General features: G+C 49.8%; 1 protein-coding gene across 1 annotated transcript; it reads right to left on the reverse strand.

The window, feature by feature from the left end:
- Positions 1–1,311: 1,311 nt before the first annotated feature.
- On the reverse strand, positions 1,312–4,393 carry LOC109757449 (putative NAC domain-containing protein 94). The gene is made up of 3 exons (XM_020316273.3): positions 3,765–4,393; positions 2,690–2,994; positions 1,312–2,308 (listed from the first exon to the last, which is right to left on the reverse strand). Exons 1-3 carry the CDS (start codon positions 3,949–3,951, stop codon positions 1,628–1,630), a joined length of 1,173 nt encoding a protein of 390 aa, XP_020171862.1. The 5' UTR covers positions 3,952–4,393; the 3' UTR covers positions 1,312–1,627.
- Positions 4,394–16,422: the final 12,029 nt, after the last annotated feature.

Raw genomic sequence — 16,422 nt, forward strand, 5'->3', positions numbered from 1 at the left:
TTTTCAAATCATGAATTTTTTTTGAATTCATGAACGTTTCACAATTTGCAAATTTTTTGAAATAGAAAATTATTTTTAAAATAGAAAAAAAGTTAGATAAAAAATAAGCAAAAAAAGGTGCTTTGCGTTTTTCCCGCCTCGCACATGGGCTGGCCCATGAGGGGCGAGGAGGGAGCGGGGTGGGGGTAGAGGGGTGCATGCTCGCTGTTCCTGGCGTGATGTACGCGGCTAAAAGGAGCACCCTAACGCAATGCGCGTCAAATAGGGAATTTGATAAAGGCGCCCCAAGCGGGCGGGCGAAACTAACGAGGAACGATCGTGCGACAATCAAGCGATCCGGGCTGGCGCACAATCGTCCACGCTTGAGCGCCAGGATCGCCAACTGGCGCCAACAACGTCGATTAGGAAACCAACCTGTGGTTTGATGGTAGGAGGACAGTGGTATCCCAGCCCATCAGGGTTTAAATTTTAGTGCTCGCATTTATCCTGAATTTATTTTAGAATTTGCGGCGATACGCTTTCACTGGGAGGAGACGTTCACGTCGGTTACGAGGCGTCTACGGTGACTTCGTAAAATTTAAAGATGGCATGCCGGCTCAGTCTCTCCAAGGTGCTCGTAAGGATAATGTGTGCGTATAAGTTCATAGAGTGAGTATATACGCGTATATATGAGCGCTTGCATGTACTGTGTTAAAAAAGAGAGCTCGCAGCCGTTTCTTAAAAAAAAAAGCGCTATCGGCCAGGTTCTAATCTGAAACGTCAATTTCTCCGCAGCTTCTGGCGGCAGGGCCGGCAACCGCTCTTCCATCATCTGCCGGCCGCCGCAAACGTCAAGAACTCTCGTGTGCTCCGTCGAGACCTCAGATCCGATGCGAGCAAGAGACAGGGGCAGCCGCCATTCGGCGAATTTCCCTGCATACATAGCAGGCCGCAAGCCGTGCCTGGGGAACGCGCACTGCTCGTTCGGCGAAATGCACCACCGAGACTGCCAGGCGCCGATGCGCAACGCGGGGCTCGCCGTCGCCGCTGCAGCGGATCGCGCGCACGAGCCACGGCGCCGCAAGGTACGAGGCTTCGTGAGCTAACCAGGGCAGACTGTATGAATCGCCGCCAGTTCAGAGCCAAGTCCTACCGCGCGCGCGGCGGACGATCATGTTGTCAGGCAAGCGGACTGTTCCTTCTCCTCGATGTCGTGTAAGCAAACTGTTCTTCTGAATTCTGATACTAGTGATCCTCTTACACAAGGCACGTGCACCGACAACCCTCCATTTTTCTCAAAACTAGGGGAAAAAAGAAGTGGAGACGATCAGATTAGGCAGTTCCTTCAGAAAACACACATAGCACAATTCTGCAGTACATGCAATGCAACTATGGACAAAATTGGAGCTGAGCTATGTTTACACATGACACGGCTACAACCTACAACAGCTCCTACGTTGCACAGAAGGGTGATTAGTTGCACGAATTCAAGCTACATAGTACTAGCACACATCAGTTCTGTTAGCTTCACTGTTAACAGAGCGAAACTCTAATACCTCTGCACGCTAACTGTAATACTAGCAGATGGAGGTAGGTGCTAATCTCTACTCCACTCTAAAACCAAATCTACATTGCTACAGAGTACAAACTAAGTGTAGCATTTGGTCGGCTGGTAATTCGTCGAGGCCTCGGTGGTGCAAGGGAGCGAGTCCCAAGGCACGGCCGCTCTCCAGTCATCAGAAAGCGGCACTTGCAGGTTGTTGAATGGGAAATTGATGGACCGTTGAGTTCCGTTGATGTTGTTGCCGATATCAGGCAAGTCGACCATGCATCTGCTGATCATGTTGCTGTTGTTGTTGCATTGTTGCGGTTGCGCAAACTCAATGTTCATGGGGGCTGATCTGTCCATGTTGGAGAGTGTGATGGGTGATGCGTTCATAACCATCGATGCAATGTCCATCCCAGCCGGAAGATCGAGCGGGATTGCTGAGAGGATACTCATGGCCTGATGCTCTGCATCTGACGGGGGGAGAACTATGGATGTAGCTGGCCTGCTGATGCTGTCAATGATGTTGAGAGTACTCTGACAGGAGGAAACTATTGAAGGAAAATAGCCACTGCTGCTGAACTGGATGTTGGAGGAGATGATGTTGGTCATTGCCGATGATGTGTTCTCTGAGGCGTGTCGACTTCTGTGTGTGGTCTGTAAGTGGGGAGGAATGTAGGCTCCATTTATGCTGGGTAAGGGAGGAGAGACCCATGAGTGTGAGAGCGCTCTCTGCGCTGTGGCATTGGTTTTCTTGAAAATCCTGCAGATTGCCCAGGAATCCTGCTCATGAGGGGAAAATAGATAGAAAAAGTGTTGGTTAGTGATTTTCTTGTGAATGGTAAACAATATCTTACACTTATAACAGAGAGGAAAGATTAAGCGAATCCATGTCTGACATAATAAAATTCACTATAGTCTGAACATTTTCATTGTGCTATATATATCTGCTAGGCATTTGCAGTTTTACTGTCCTTATATTTTTCCGAAAGAAATAGATTACAAATTATCTTAGTATAATATTTGGAAGAGATGTGTTTTTAAAGTAGCAGCAATGTTCTTCAAGAGTTAGAGGGCATCCTACATAAGTACATTCAACTTCACATGTTCAGTGAAAAATTCAGAGATATTTTCTCTCAAAGTTGCAGCATGCAAGTTGCTTACATTTGGTGGAATGGTCTTCTCCAGTGGCTTCTTCTGCGGCAAGGAAGGATCGGTGAGTGATGGGAGCCGAAACTCATGCATCATCCAGTCAGTTTTGACACCTTTGGCCGCTCTACCCTTGTAAAAGACGAGAGACTTCTTCAAGCCTATACACTTGCTTCCATCGGAGGAGTAGATTGGTCTGTCGGTTCCGGTGGCCTTCCAGAAGCCTGCTCCGGTCACCCTGTTAGGCCTTGTGCTGTTCCGGTACTTCCTATCCCTTGGGCAGTAGAAATACCACTCCTTCTCTCCAGTGCTTGCTAGTTCTTCATTGAGAAAATAAAAGGTTTTGGTAAGTAAGCGTGAGCAAAAAGAAGTTTCACGGCGTCTATTAAGCAACTCAGTGCATAACCAAAGATCAGTTAACTTAATCCTATGCCCTGTTTGGTGCAATCATGGTCAAGAAATGATAGTGAGATATACACATGAATCATGCCTGCAAGACTTATTAACCATGGAGAAACCAACTTTGAAACTTATAAATCAACTATTCAGCCTTAACATGATGAACCACTAGAAGGCATATTCGGTAAGCATTACAGTAGCAGGATCATGTAAACTCAAAGATGGGATATCATATACCAAGTCTCTCAACATCATATTGGTCAAGGTGCATGCAGTTATTTACTATAGTTAGTAGTTACTCCAATCCTGATAATTACACGGGTAAGCTTTTTTCCGAGGTTTAACCCTAAAATTTCTTTGGCTTCATCATATGTAGGTGCTGTCTACTCGTGGACACTAGAAAAGAGGTGGAAAAAACCCTATGCAGTAGCACAACCTCAAATAGACAACTAACCAAAATATGTATGTAATATTGTCAGAGTTTGCTCTTGTTAAACTAGTGGGAAAAGAAAATATGTACTCAAATACGAGGTACCAACAAGATGGAGCATGTATGCTTCATCCCGGTCATGCAGAGAGAAGATATATGAGCAAGTAATGTTCTTATTGCAGAGTAGAAAGGCTTCATAGCTCTTTATTGGTCTGTGCAGAGAAGCAAAAGATAGTTCACAAGGGGTTTATAGAAGCTTACTTGGGAGATCCCATGGATCAAACTTGTAGATGTCTAGCTGCCTGATAAGCTCAATCGGAAGGGACTTCTGCTGGATTTTTCTCTTGAGGTAGAACCTGACGAGCTCTTCATCAGTTGGATGAAACCTGAAGCCAGGTAACATAACTTCGTCTTGCTTCTCCATGTCATCACTCCTGATCTCCTCCATATCTTCACCACCGTAAAACAAACCGGTGGCTGGATGCTAAGTAACTAGCCCAATCAAAGCTAACCTTAGCCCTAGTTATCAGGAGCGTACTAAACCCTAATGACTGATGTGTTAGGTGAGACTTTACTGGACAGGAATAGCTAAGGATTTGGGTTTCTACTGATTACTGGAGGTGGAAGAGGGATCACGCTCGACGACTTGAACGTAAGATTGAACTAACCTAAAGAACCTAGCTCTAAGCACTGCCTGTTCCTTATCAAGCAAAGCGAGCAGGAAAACTATCAGGGAACTACTGGCATGCAGCTACTTAAGGAGAGAAGGAAGCTCAAGCTTAAGTCCCAGACTTGCGCTTAGCTCTCTTAGCTGCTCCCTTTGTAGGGTCTTCCTTCCTGCTATTCGGCTTATTGTTCACACCTTTGCACACACGCAAGAACAGGCTCTTATAGCAGATCTTTAGAATACACCTGTCGTTGAACTCTTGTTATAGGGTCTCTTTGGTCTTTACTCCATGACGAGGATCTCGATGAACTGTACAAATTCTGCTGCCATTTTGGGATTAGCATTCTTTAGATTACTTAGCAATTAGTTAATTAACGTTGCTTTGCATCTGACATAGTTCAGACATATGTGTTACTGCTTATAATTATGTCTTCTGAGAGAATAATCTACTAGCTCACTAGATTGCTAGCTTAATGTTTTTTATTGTGGCTTCCTTGTCCATAGTTGGTGTGTAAGTAACAATTCCCAAGACATCAAGAGACTTCCAAATTCCAAGTACAGTTTTATATTGGAACACTGGGAGTGTAATTCCCTCTGACAGCAACTATATTTTACATTGGCATCAACATCTATATCCCCTCCCCACGTTTGATCCCGCTCCTGATCCAAAAATTCCTTCCAAATCATGCCTTTTCCCTTTCATTCTTATCTTTTTCTCTCTCACCTTTATAATTTACTGTATGTTTTAAGGATAACTGCTAAACGGTAGCGAAAATGGGAGTCAAAGAATATTGCTTAGGAATTTGAATGCATTATTTGCTCAATTTGCGTGCTCCTAATTTGAACATTGCCCCTGACAGAAAATAGAAGAACAACAAGTTCTGAATGGGAAACTGATGCTTATGAAATCATATTTTCAGTAAAAAAAAATGAGGGAAACACCGATCACTCACCTTGGTAGTTACACGTTTCTCATTCCTAGAATGGAGCCAAAAAGACGAGTCATATCCGGTAAAATTACTCATCTGTCCCATTGAAAAGATGCTAATGTCTCTGGCTGTTGTAAGCATGTGAATGGTCAAACCTGAGTTAAATCTGGCCTTAGTCATTAGTTTACTCTATGGATAGTGATGTATTAGTTGCTGATGTGTTACAGCCAAGGGGGGTTAACTACCTTTGTACGCATTCGGTTGTCACTACTCTGAAAGTCCTACGTTTGTCTGTAACAGCACATCCATTGGTATGGACTAGATGCACACCTCTCTTGACTATTTCACCTGCCCAACCAATTCCAGCTTCAAGCAAAGGTTAGTCCTCATCCTTTATACTCCCTCCGTCCGGAAATACTTGTCATTGAAATGGATGTATCTAGATGTATTTTAGTTCTAGATACATTCATTTTCATCCATTTTGATGACAAGTAATTCCGGACGGAGGGAGTACATTATGTTTTCTTGTATAATCTGCACTATCATATTTCTCGACAAATCGGTTGCTCTTCTGAAGGAAGTATTCTGGCATGTGATAAAACTTGTCCATCTGCATGCTTGCACCATGGATGCATATGGGGCTACAGCTGCTAAGGTGAAAGAAGCCAAGGTATGGGAAAAATGAAGATGCCTCACTGTCACTAGGCTACCATCATAGTCACATGCCACCATACTTTAACCGGAAAAGTCCAGACCTGCCCGTTCGTGCAGCATTGGGCGCATCACAGGGAACTTCTACAGACATTGATGCGAAAATCCTGCATGGATCCAAGTGTAGCCTCCTCATTCTTCACCACCAACCAGAGAGAGAAGAAAAAGAAAGTATGGAACCCAAAATCCCATGGACCCAAGTTTTTTGCAGACCCTGTCCTCCGAGCACCCAACAGTGCAAGGACCTTCGAATTAAATGGTGTTGGGAGGTCGCTGCTAATAGGGGATTATAGATGGTCTTAGGGTCAAACCTCTGTGGCCTAATGCTACGAGTCGGTTCGTGGATACCCACGCAGTTCTTTTCTATTGAGGTTTGGGAGTTCATACTCGTTTCCTGTACTAGGAGTGCTGCTGCATCCATCCACGGGTGCTACCCACTGGCCTCTTGTCGGTGACTAACTACTGAAGACCTTACTGATGGGTGCATCTGTACACTTGTTTTACAGATTTGCAATGAGTTACTGCATCAGTAGTGTTCTTCAGGGTTTTTGTCAACTTCACGCATAACCATCTTTTTTGTGTAAATGGAAAGGCAGATTCCTTCAAAAACTTATCACCTCTCCACATAACCCATCTCTTATTCTCGTCTAAATGAAAAGGCAGATCCCTTCAAAAACCTATCACCTCTGTACATAACCCATCTTTTTCGCCTAAATGAAGAGGTAGTTCTCTTCAAAAACTTATCACCTCTACCTCTGTATACTCCCGCCGGTTCCTCGAAGGAAAAAACATCTGTTGTTCTACATCATGCGTCCTGAAATGGTCGGGAGGGCGACGGTGCGAGTCGGTCACTGACCGGTGGGCCAGACGCAGCTGCATCTCTCCTACTCACTCGTGCTTGTCCGTTGATCGGGTCGTGTGCATCAACCCGCTCGTGCGGCCTCTCGTTTGATGTTACCTACGTGCTGCTACCCTACGCGGGCGGCTGGGGTCAAACCCTTCCGGTTCAAGTCTCCTCCGTCGCATGCCCCTCGGTATTCGTGGCCCCTGTAATAAGTTTGTTAGCATCCAGGATCCCATGTTTCCAGGGTGCAGACTCCCAATTTAATCCCTCTGTAGTCTGTACTCTTCCTTCCTAACCGGCCAATCGATGCGCCGAGGCCGTGTTTGTGCGTGTAACCGCGTGGCACGCTGAGCTTTGCACCTCGTCCGTTGCCCCCGTGCACGTGTGGCCTGGGACAGTGGCTCCCTCGGGGCCGGGTAAACTTGGCGTTTTTGGCAAAGTTCGACCCCGGAAAACGGCCCAAACCCTTCTCAGCGTTTCTCCACTACTACTGCTCTTGTTTTTTTTGTTATCAGACACTGAGCAGTGAGCACAGATGACATACTTATTGCATCATAAATTGTTGAGTGTAATGTTTATTTAGGAAACATAGGATAGTGTAGGATTTATCCCAAGATGACTATGTACTCATATATCTCATAGGGATTGACTATTCGTCACCCTGGGTGAGGAATAGTTATTCTTCACCCCCTCTATTTTACGATCAACGCACCGTAATTTTACGTTCCGTAAGTTTTGTCTTATTTCCGACGTAAAAAGAGACAGTAAGAAAATATATAATCATTATAAAAAATATTTTCTGTTATGTAAAATTACAAACGTAAAAATAGTGTAAAATACACATAAACTGCAAATTTTTCTTGTCTTATGATCTATATTTTTATTTTCTTATGCCAAATTTTACGTAGTGAATCAATAGACATGTAACTATTTGAATTCCAAACGTAATTTAATTATGAAATGATCGTAAAATTACCTCGGGTGAAGAATAACTTATTCTGCATCCTGGATGATGAATAGTAACACTCATATGCCCACAAGACTCAAGCAATAAAACAAGTATTCCACCAAAACCCTTCCTCTATCCCTTCTAACATGGTATCAGCCTTACCTGGATCGTAAACCCTAGCCGCCGCCGCTTCTGCACCCACGTGCCGCCCACGGGGCGGTCGGCCTCCATGACCGCCGCCGGGGGTCGTGCCGCCCGTACCTAGGGTTTGTCCGCCGGTCGTGTTGACCGGTTGCCCTAGAGAGTCTTTTTCCCGATCCTTTGATCCGGAGTCTTCTCTCTCTCATCGGTCATTTTGATCGGCGTTTTCTTTTTGGTTTTTCGATTTATGCTTGATCGGTTTGCGTCACACGCTGTCGTCGTCGACACCCACGCGCCTCTACTCCGACACCGGCACGACCGGCCGGCTTCTTCACCGACCCGGCGGCCTTGCGCGATAGGCGGACCCTCACGGCCGTCGTCCGTGCGTCGGCCCGCCTGTTGATCTACACCAGACGTCGCTGCCCTGCTCCGACCGGGACACCTACATCGCCCTGACCCGGCGGCCTCGCGCCATTCGGCGGCCCATCATAGCCGTCATTCGCGCGCCGGCCCGCCCTTCGTTCTACGTCGCGCCTGTACGGCTGCCCTGCCGACCGTCCTCGCTGGCTTCATCTCGGACTCTGCCGCCACCCTGCCTCCACCGAATGGCGTCCCCGGCCTCGCGCGCGATTGGATTGATCACCCGACCGCCGCCACGATCCGCCTCATCTACGTCGTGCGACCGACCTGACCCGTCGGTTGCGCGCGCCACCGCAGGCCCCTTGAAGACCGTCTCGAGTTCAGCGCGGCCCTCTACCGATCGAGCAACGGGCTGCCGCTGCGTCGCCCCACCGGGCCGCAGCGCCGCCGCCCTGTGGCTCTTCTTCCGGCTGCACCGACCCGCATCACCGCTGTGTCGCCCTTTCGGGCCGTAGTGCCGCGGCCCCCGGTCCACCGCCACCCGAGGCTGTTTGCTTCAGGCCGTCCCCGTGGCTGCACCGACCCTCGCACCGACGCTGCGTCGCCCCGTCGGGCCGTAGCGAGGGTGGCACGCGGTCCATGCCGCCGTCCCGAGGTCGTCCCCGCGGTTGCACCGACCCACGCTCCGCCACCGCGCCGCCCCTTCGGGCTGTAGCGCCGCGGCCCGCCGTCTCCGCCACCGCCCCGAGGTCTTCCCGCCGTCGCCCCGACCTGCCCGCCGCCACTGCATCGCCCCTTCGGGCCATAGCGCCGCGGCCCGCGGTCCACTTCGCCGTCACCGCGCGTCGACCTCCCGTGGTATGCGCCGCGCCATCTCCCTCGGTGCGGGAACGCCACCGTCCACGCCGGTCTTCGTCACGCTATTAGGTTCCTCGCCTACTTCGAGCATCGCCGCCGCGCTCCTAACCTAGTCGCGCCGCCCGCCGTCAGGCCGCCGCCGCCACTACCCTCGTAGCCTTCGTCGCCGCCCGTCCACCTCCTTCGTTTCGTCCAGCACCAGCCCATCGCCAGCGTCGCCGTCATCTACCCCGACCACTTCGTCTACTCCGATAACCGCGGGCGACATCGGCCCTGCGTCGATTGGCACCGCAACCGTCATCGAGTCCTTCTCTGCCGGCCTCTCCGACTTCTCCGACATGGCGTGCAGCTCGTGCAGGTCCCAGTCTACGCATGCCCGGTGCTGGCAACGCTGATGCGTGCCTTCTTCCACGAAGTGTCCCCGGGCCTGGCAAGCCTGGTGCGACGCTTCGTCAACTTCGTCTTCGTCCGTCTACGCATGCCCGATGCTGGCAACACCGACACGTGCCTTCGTCTACGACGTGTCCCCGAGTTTGGCAAACCCGGCGCGACGCTTCGTCAACACCGTCTTCTTCCCGGCGCACCACTACTTCGACACCACTGCGCCTATGACTAACACGACGCCTCCTTGCGCCCGCGGCTCCACGGCGACTTCCTCGACACCGACCACCCCGACTCGACATCGACCACGGCATTCTTCGCACGGCTACCTCGACCACGGCTCCACCACACACGCGCTCGGCTACCTCGACATATGGCACAAAGGGCTACCGCCTTGCTTGAGCAACCTCGTCGGTTTCCACTCCAGCCACGACTCCGCGATGCATGGCTGGGGGGGGGGGGGGTCCGTCGGCTTACCTTCGGATTCTTCTCTAGTCTCACCGTCTGCGTCGCTACTGTTGTGACTGCGGGGGATGTTGAGTATATTATTTATTTAGGAAACATAGGATAGCGTAGAATTTATTGTACTTTGCCTTGTACTCCAAAATGACCATGCACTCCTATATATATGCCCACGAGGCTCAAGCAATAAAACAACTATTCTACCAAAACCCTCGTTCTCCCTTCTAACATAAATGAATGCGTTTTCTGTTTGAACATTTGCCGGCTTTGAAATAGACAATGGTAATATTGGGTGATTTAGGTGTGGTCGCCTCAAGGTTTTCAGCTTCGAGATGTACAGTTTATGTCTTGTTTCGCCGCGTCTTTGACTGTATGTAGCCCATGACTTAAGCCAGGATTATTTAGTGCTCCAAATGCACCGTACGTACGTGTCAAACATGGGACGCTACGCTACACCAAGCCATCATAATGCATGCCGGGCTCTCCGGTTCCCAGACCGGGCCGGAGAACCCCGAAACGGGATGAGGAGTAGCTCTCACTCCACCACACTCGTCGAACGACGCCGACGGAAACACGGGACGAAAACAACCGTGCAGCAGCCCGGAACGAGGCGGGCAGCGGAGAACGAGAGAGCCGCGGTCACAGATTCACAGAGCAAGCCGCGGAGCCACCCCGATTAGTCCGGTCGTGCATGCATGCATGGATGCGCGGTGCACTGGGACGTACGCTCGGGCTAGAACTCCATAATGCATGTTACGTGCAAACGAAGCGAGTGTCCGAAGAGAGGCCCTGATTCACAGTACCGCTGGATCTGTCTGTGCGATCTGTTCATGACTTCTAGGCGAGGCGCTGTACTTTCCTTGCAGAGTTTCATGCGGTCAAACCTCCGTATTACTACTCCTCGACTCTTCTTGGTCGCCACCACCGCTACGTACACCGGAGTCCAGGTCTTGAAAAATGTTGATCTGTTCATATCTACACAAACAAAGAGGGCTCACGTGCAGTGCACTGCAGCAGGTACTGTAGTCTCCTGTATCACGGAGTCTCACGTGTAAGAGCATCTACATCCGAACTTGGCAAATCCAACATCTCAAACGCCCACGGAGCGCCTGGGCGTGTCCACGAACACTCACCGGTCAAGTCTCAAATTTGTCTTCTAACAACTGGATAGCTTAATTACCGTGCCTCAAATCCATACAAACTCATGCAACTACGTCGATGCATTACACACATCGTCTGGCTACTAAATCACTAAACATGCCATCGGACTACCAAAGTTTGGCATGTTTGGCTATGCTGGAGAAGATCATCCACGGCTGCCCTTGCCCTTCCCGGCGCCCTTGTCGTCCTTGTCGCGGAAGTACCGGTCGAAGACGCGGTAGGGATCGAGCCGGATCTGCTCGTCGCCAGAGCTTTCCTCACCGTCAATGTCCTCCTTCTCCTTCTGTGGCAGTCCGACCATGGCATGGATCTTCCAATTGTGCTCTCAGGCGAGGGTGCGCATGTTCCTCCGCTGCCGCTTCTTCACAATGCGGGCGCAGATGGCTTCCTCCTCTGTGGCCGCCCGCGCCACCGCATCAGTCGCCTCCGCGGCCGCCATGTCGGCAGCGAGTCGGGCCTCGGCAACCCTTATCATCTCCTTCCCACGGCGGACACTCTGGTCCCGGTGGGTCTCATACTTCGCCCGACCGGAGATGGGGAAGGAGAGATTTAAAGGCTGCTGGGACTGCGATGATCCAGCCCCAGAGGATCCGAGCGCCCGGTGAGTCGACGCTATTGAATCGTGCCGGACAGATCCTGCCGTCGGCCGGGCGCTGTCCTCCGGGAGCAGCGAAGTGTAATGCGATGACCATTGCCTCCTCTAACCTGCACGAGATGACACCTCAGTCGACCAATCGAGACTGGTTGGAGTCAGATCCGCTGCCTGCCATGCCGGAGATAGTCGTAGATCACCAGAGGTGAGCTTGGTTTTTTTTTTTGAAATAAAACGAAACTTTATTCATTTGAGATAATCGTTACATCGTTTGTGAGGATCACTACAATTTCATTTAGAGGCTCCTCAAAATAGTCTGAAGTCAAAGAAAATCTAGCTAATCTGGCAAGTTCATGAGCTACTTTATTTGCCTCTATATAACAATGTTCGAATCTAGTCATGACAAAATCACATGCATAGTGAAAGCAGTCATCGAAAATTGCTGCCGCCACACCCGCTGATTGTCCTCAGTCCTGCATAGTCTCTATCACCTCCAGATAGAGATGAGCTTGGTTGGTGGAGGGGAGTGAAGTGAAGTGGCTAGGTTTGGTCCGGCGAGCGGATGGGGAGGAATACATGTGGGGTCGGGTGGGCCAGCGTGGGCCGGGTCTGACGTGGCGGACGCGCCTGGGTGCCCCATATTTACGCTGATTATAAGAGGTGCCGGTCAGCCCGGACGTCTGAGGCCCGTTTGAGGCGCCCATTTAGATCAAAATTTCGTAACCGGGCCGTCCGGCCGGACGCTTGAGGCAGGATTTGGCACGCCCGGGCTGTAGATGCTCTAAGAAAAGAGAATATCACTCCTGCATTTAATTTATGCAAGTTCAGCCTGCAATGACATTCAGTTCCATGGATGTCACCCAAAATTTGACGGCTACAAGATTTAGGACGCCGTATTGAGCTTAAGTGCAAGCTCTTTTCCTGGCCCGTCATCCATAGCAAAATATTTACAATGAACCGTCTTTATTTTGAGTTCGGCCTACAACATTCAGTTTCATGGTCGCCACCCAAAATTTGAATTTTCTAGGGGAACCACCCGAAATTTGATGCCGACAAGATCCAGCGTGCCATGGCTGAGCCCAAGTGCAAGCTATTTTCCTGGCGCGTCCTCTGTCACTAAATCTTTAGAATGGGCCATCTTTATTTTAAATTCAGCCAAAAACATTCAGTTCCACTCATGCCACCCAAAATTTGATGCCGACAAGATCTAGGGCGCCATGGTTGAGCCCAAGTGCAAGCTCTTTTCCTGGCCCGTCCACCACAACAAAATCTTTACAATGAACCTTTTTTATTCTCGGGGAGGGCCCTATATGACCCTAGCTGCCAATTTAGAGGCTGATTGGTTTGCTACCAATATTTGGCATTGCCAATATTTGGCAAGCCAACATTTGGCAATTGCCAACATTTGGCAACCTTCTGTGAGATTGACAACGAAAATTGGTATGCAACCAATCTCTAGCCAATATTTGGCAGTTGCCAAAATTTGGCATGCTAACTTTTGGCAACAAACCAATTAGGCTCTTATAGACAAAAGGCCATCACTTGACTTTATATATAAAGCATCAAACGGAGAACATCCAAACCATACAAACACCCCCAAGGATGCACTAAATCCACCAATTTAATGATTACTACATCCCAAAACAACGGAGTGGTTAGACGAAGTATCCAAAGGTTTGATACAACAACCACCACACGCATGACTGGATCCAAGATTGATCCCCAACCAATCTATTTAACGAGTGCAAGACCTTGATCACCGCCGTTGTCGCTCACAAAAGTGTTCTATCCTTCGCAAATGGCGTCCGTGTTGTAGAAGAAGCCTCATTTTAAACAAGCAACCATTTGGGTCCTTAAGGATCACCTACTCCAGGGGCGGGCACAAAAACTGTCCTGAGTGGGGGCAAACTATAGGAGCGGGATACACTTTCTAAAAATTCATATAGTTTTCGAATATTTTTTGCTAAAATTGTAAAGAAATGCTATTGGCATTTCATATCTCGAGTGGGCTCCTAGGCCTCCCTCCCCTCAACATGGGTCCACCCCTGACCTACTATGTGGTCAACTTGTTTCTACTATTCCACAGAGCCCAACTCTGCGCTCCAAAGCATGTCCAGATGATTCCACAACTTTGACACATGGCGCCCGCACTTGAAGTGAGGAAATCACTAAACAAGAAGGGGTTCAATCGCGCTTCAAAATCTTCCTCGCGTAACTCCAGATAAACTTGGCAGTTGTGCGCTTAAAAATGTGTATATCATCTTTAGGGTATCCACAGAGAGCACATCCCCGGAGCTTTGACCTAGTCGCTTCCAGATATGATCACTAGAAGGCAAACAACCCCTAAATGAAATGCCATGGATAATCTTAAGAGCAATCAACACTTTTCAAAACCCTCAGTATTTATTATGCATCATGCCCTAGCATACGGAAGAAGCCTGTCGGCCATGAAGGCCATTCGAAAGAATATACAAACACATAATAAAAAGCGGCAAGCTAGAGGACAAGAGCTAGTCAGGATCAGCTTTCCACCCGAGGATGGAAATTTGCCTCAACATGGATCAGCCTTGCTAAAACATCCTGATCTATTTTCCAAATCTGTTGCCACTAATTTCTTGTTGCTTATTGGGATCTCTAGGTATGCAATCGGGAACAGGGAAAGTTTGCAGTTGTTTGCAATGTTATGTTTCTCAGACTCCTCCCCCCCCCCCATCACGAGAAAAAGATGAGCACTTCACTCTTGTGAAACTTAATTTTATGCCCCCATGGATCATATGCAAGATAACTCCAAGGAGATGGCCCGCCACCTTAGCGACATTCAAAATGGCAGCAAAGGAAGGGACCACCAAATCAAATAGGAGGATAGACAAGGGATCTCCATGTCTCATACCTCTAGATTGTATGCTTTATTAGGATTGGGTTAAGCAAAATCCCCTTAGCTTCTTTGATTTGAGTTCATGGATAATCTAATGCAGAGAAAGGATATCCTCCAAAATTTGTCTACCTTTAATAAACACTCATTGGCTAGAACTAATGATATTGTGCACTAGAGGAGACAAAAAGTTGTGAACGCTTTGGCAACAAGACTTAAGAGTTGCATAATCAGAGCATTAGAGCGAAATTGCCTTATGTTGTTTGCATTTCACCTTGGGAAACCCCCAAAACTGAGCCAAGCTAGACGTATGAACGAACCCTTGGACAAAGTTGTTGAGAATGTCAATCACTAGAACTTTCAGAATTCCTCATAATTTTTTGATTTAATTATCATTGTACATAGTTCAAGCCTAGCACAATACCATTCTTCATGTTGCTCACGACCTCGTCTAATTCTTTTGGCTTAAAGTGACACCTGATGACTTGTTCTGTTGAATATGTCCTCTCTAATCCCAAATATCATCTGCGAGGAAGAAGGCCCTAATAGTGCCAAGTAAATCCATACGAAAAGTGTAAATGCGTGCCTCAAGCTCCCTGGCCTCCGAAATGACCCACTAGTCGGATTGGGTGGATGAATCGAGCACTTGTGACAACCGAGCAACCAATTGAGATGACCACACTACTTTTGGTGTTCCTCTTCCACAGGTGCAAGCTTTTGTATTTGCTCCTCCAGGTGTGTCGGGGGTTGGGTGCGACATATGCCAATGGACGGCTTATCATGGTGGGAGCGAGTAGAACGTCGCCGGTGCCTGGAAGCGGGATAAGGCGTAGACACGAACGCCAGCGCACTTTACCCAGGTTCGGGGCTCTCCTAGGAGATAGCACCCCTAGTCCTGCTCTGCGGGGTCTCCGCATGATTACTAAGGCACTAGTGGATACAATGGTGCTCCTCGAGCTGTATGCTAGAGGTAGAAGAAGGCAGGCTCGCTCTCTCCTTCCTCTAGGTATGAGTCTAGTTCTAACAGGTTGGGAACCCTTTGCATGGGTGCCCTGGGGGGTTTATATAGGCCTACCCCCAGGGGTACATTGGTAATCTGGCCGGGTGTAGGACCCGGCTGTCAGTGTCCCTGGTCGCCGACTTCTCCGCCGGCTGCTGGGGCTCGCCGACTGGTCTGGTACGGAGCCGACAGGCCGCTCCCGCCGCTCGCGGGTCTTGCCGGCTGCTGATCACTATAGCCGTAATGCTTGGTCAGGAGAGCGTGGCTACAGTCCCGCCGCCTGGTGGGAGATCACTGTAGCCACACCGTGTCTCATCTGGTTAATGGTGCACGGGCCCCGAGGAAGGAACGAGCCGCCTGCTGGAAGCTGGCCTCCCTCAGGTCCGACTGGCCAGGCCTCCGCCGTCTTCCGGGATCTTGCTGCCTGGTAGGGCCCACCGCCTGCAGGCCGTACCGACAGGCCGTCATGGGGACAGGACTCCGCCTGCCAGTAGTGACGTCAGGGGTGGAGTGGCAACAGTGCCGTGCCGGGCTGAGATCTCTGCATGTACGGAGCACTGTGGCCACGCCCGGCCCTGGATAGGGGGGGGGATGGGCTACACTATGGCCACACCCGATCTTGTCTTCTTAATGAGGGCGCAGACTTTGAGGGCGCCGTGGGCCGACTGCTAGGAGCCGGCCTCTCTGGAGGCCGCCTGCTAGGAGTCGGCCCGTCTTGATGCCGCCTTCCAGAGGTTGGCCATCTTCTGGCAGTCGGCCGTTCGGCCAGCCGGCCATCGGAAGGCGGCGCTTCATCTTGATGTCTTGAGGGGCGCAGCCAGCCCCGATGTCTTGAAAGGTTCAGGGACTCGGGTTAGGCTATCCGTGGCCTATTACTCCAACAGTAGTCCCCGAAGCTGGTGAGGCGCCGCGGCTGAGAAGCCGAGGAGCCTCAACAGTTTCCTTCTCCGCGTGCTTTGGACGGAAGTTTCGTCCGACTCCCGGCTAGCCGC

This window comes from Aegilops tauschii, chromosome 6 (genome assembly GCF_002575655.3).
Source record: "Aegilops tauschii subsp. strangulata cultivar AL8/78 chromosome 6, Aet v6.0, whole genome shotgun sequence".
Taxonomy (NCBI): Eukaryota; Viridiplantae; Streptophyta; class Magnoliopsida; order Poales; family Poaceae; genus Aegilops; species Aegilops tauschii.

What these genes read in the sequence shown, in the direction of transcription:
- LOC109757449 (XM_020316273.3), bottom strand. Translation starts at nt 3,951, where the DNA reads ATGGAGGAGATCAGGAGTGATGACATGGAGAAGCAAGACGAAGTTATG. An exon ending in TGATCCATGGGATCTCCCAA is followed by an intron (nt 2,995 to 3,764) that starts GTAAGCTTCTAT and finishes TTCTCAATGAAG; the next exon opens with AACTAGCAAGCACTGGAGAG. An exon ending in AGAAGACCATTCCACCAAAT is followed by an intron (nt 2,309 to 2,689) that starts GTAAGCAACTTG and finishes CCTCATGAGCAG; the next exon opens with GATTCCTGGGCAATCTGCAG.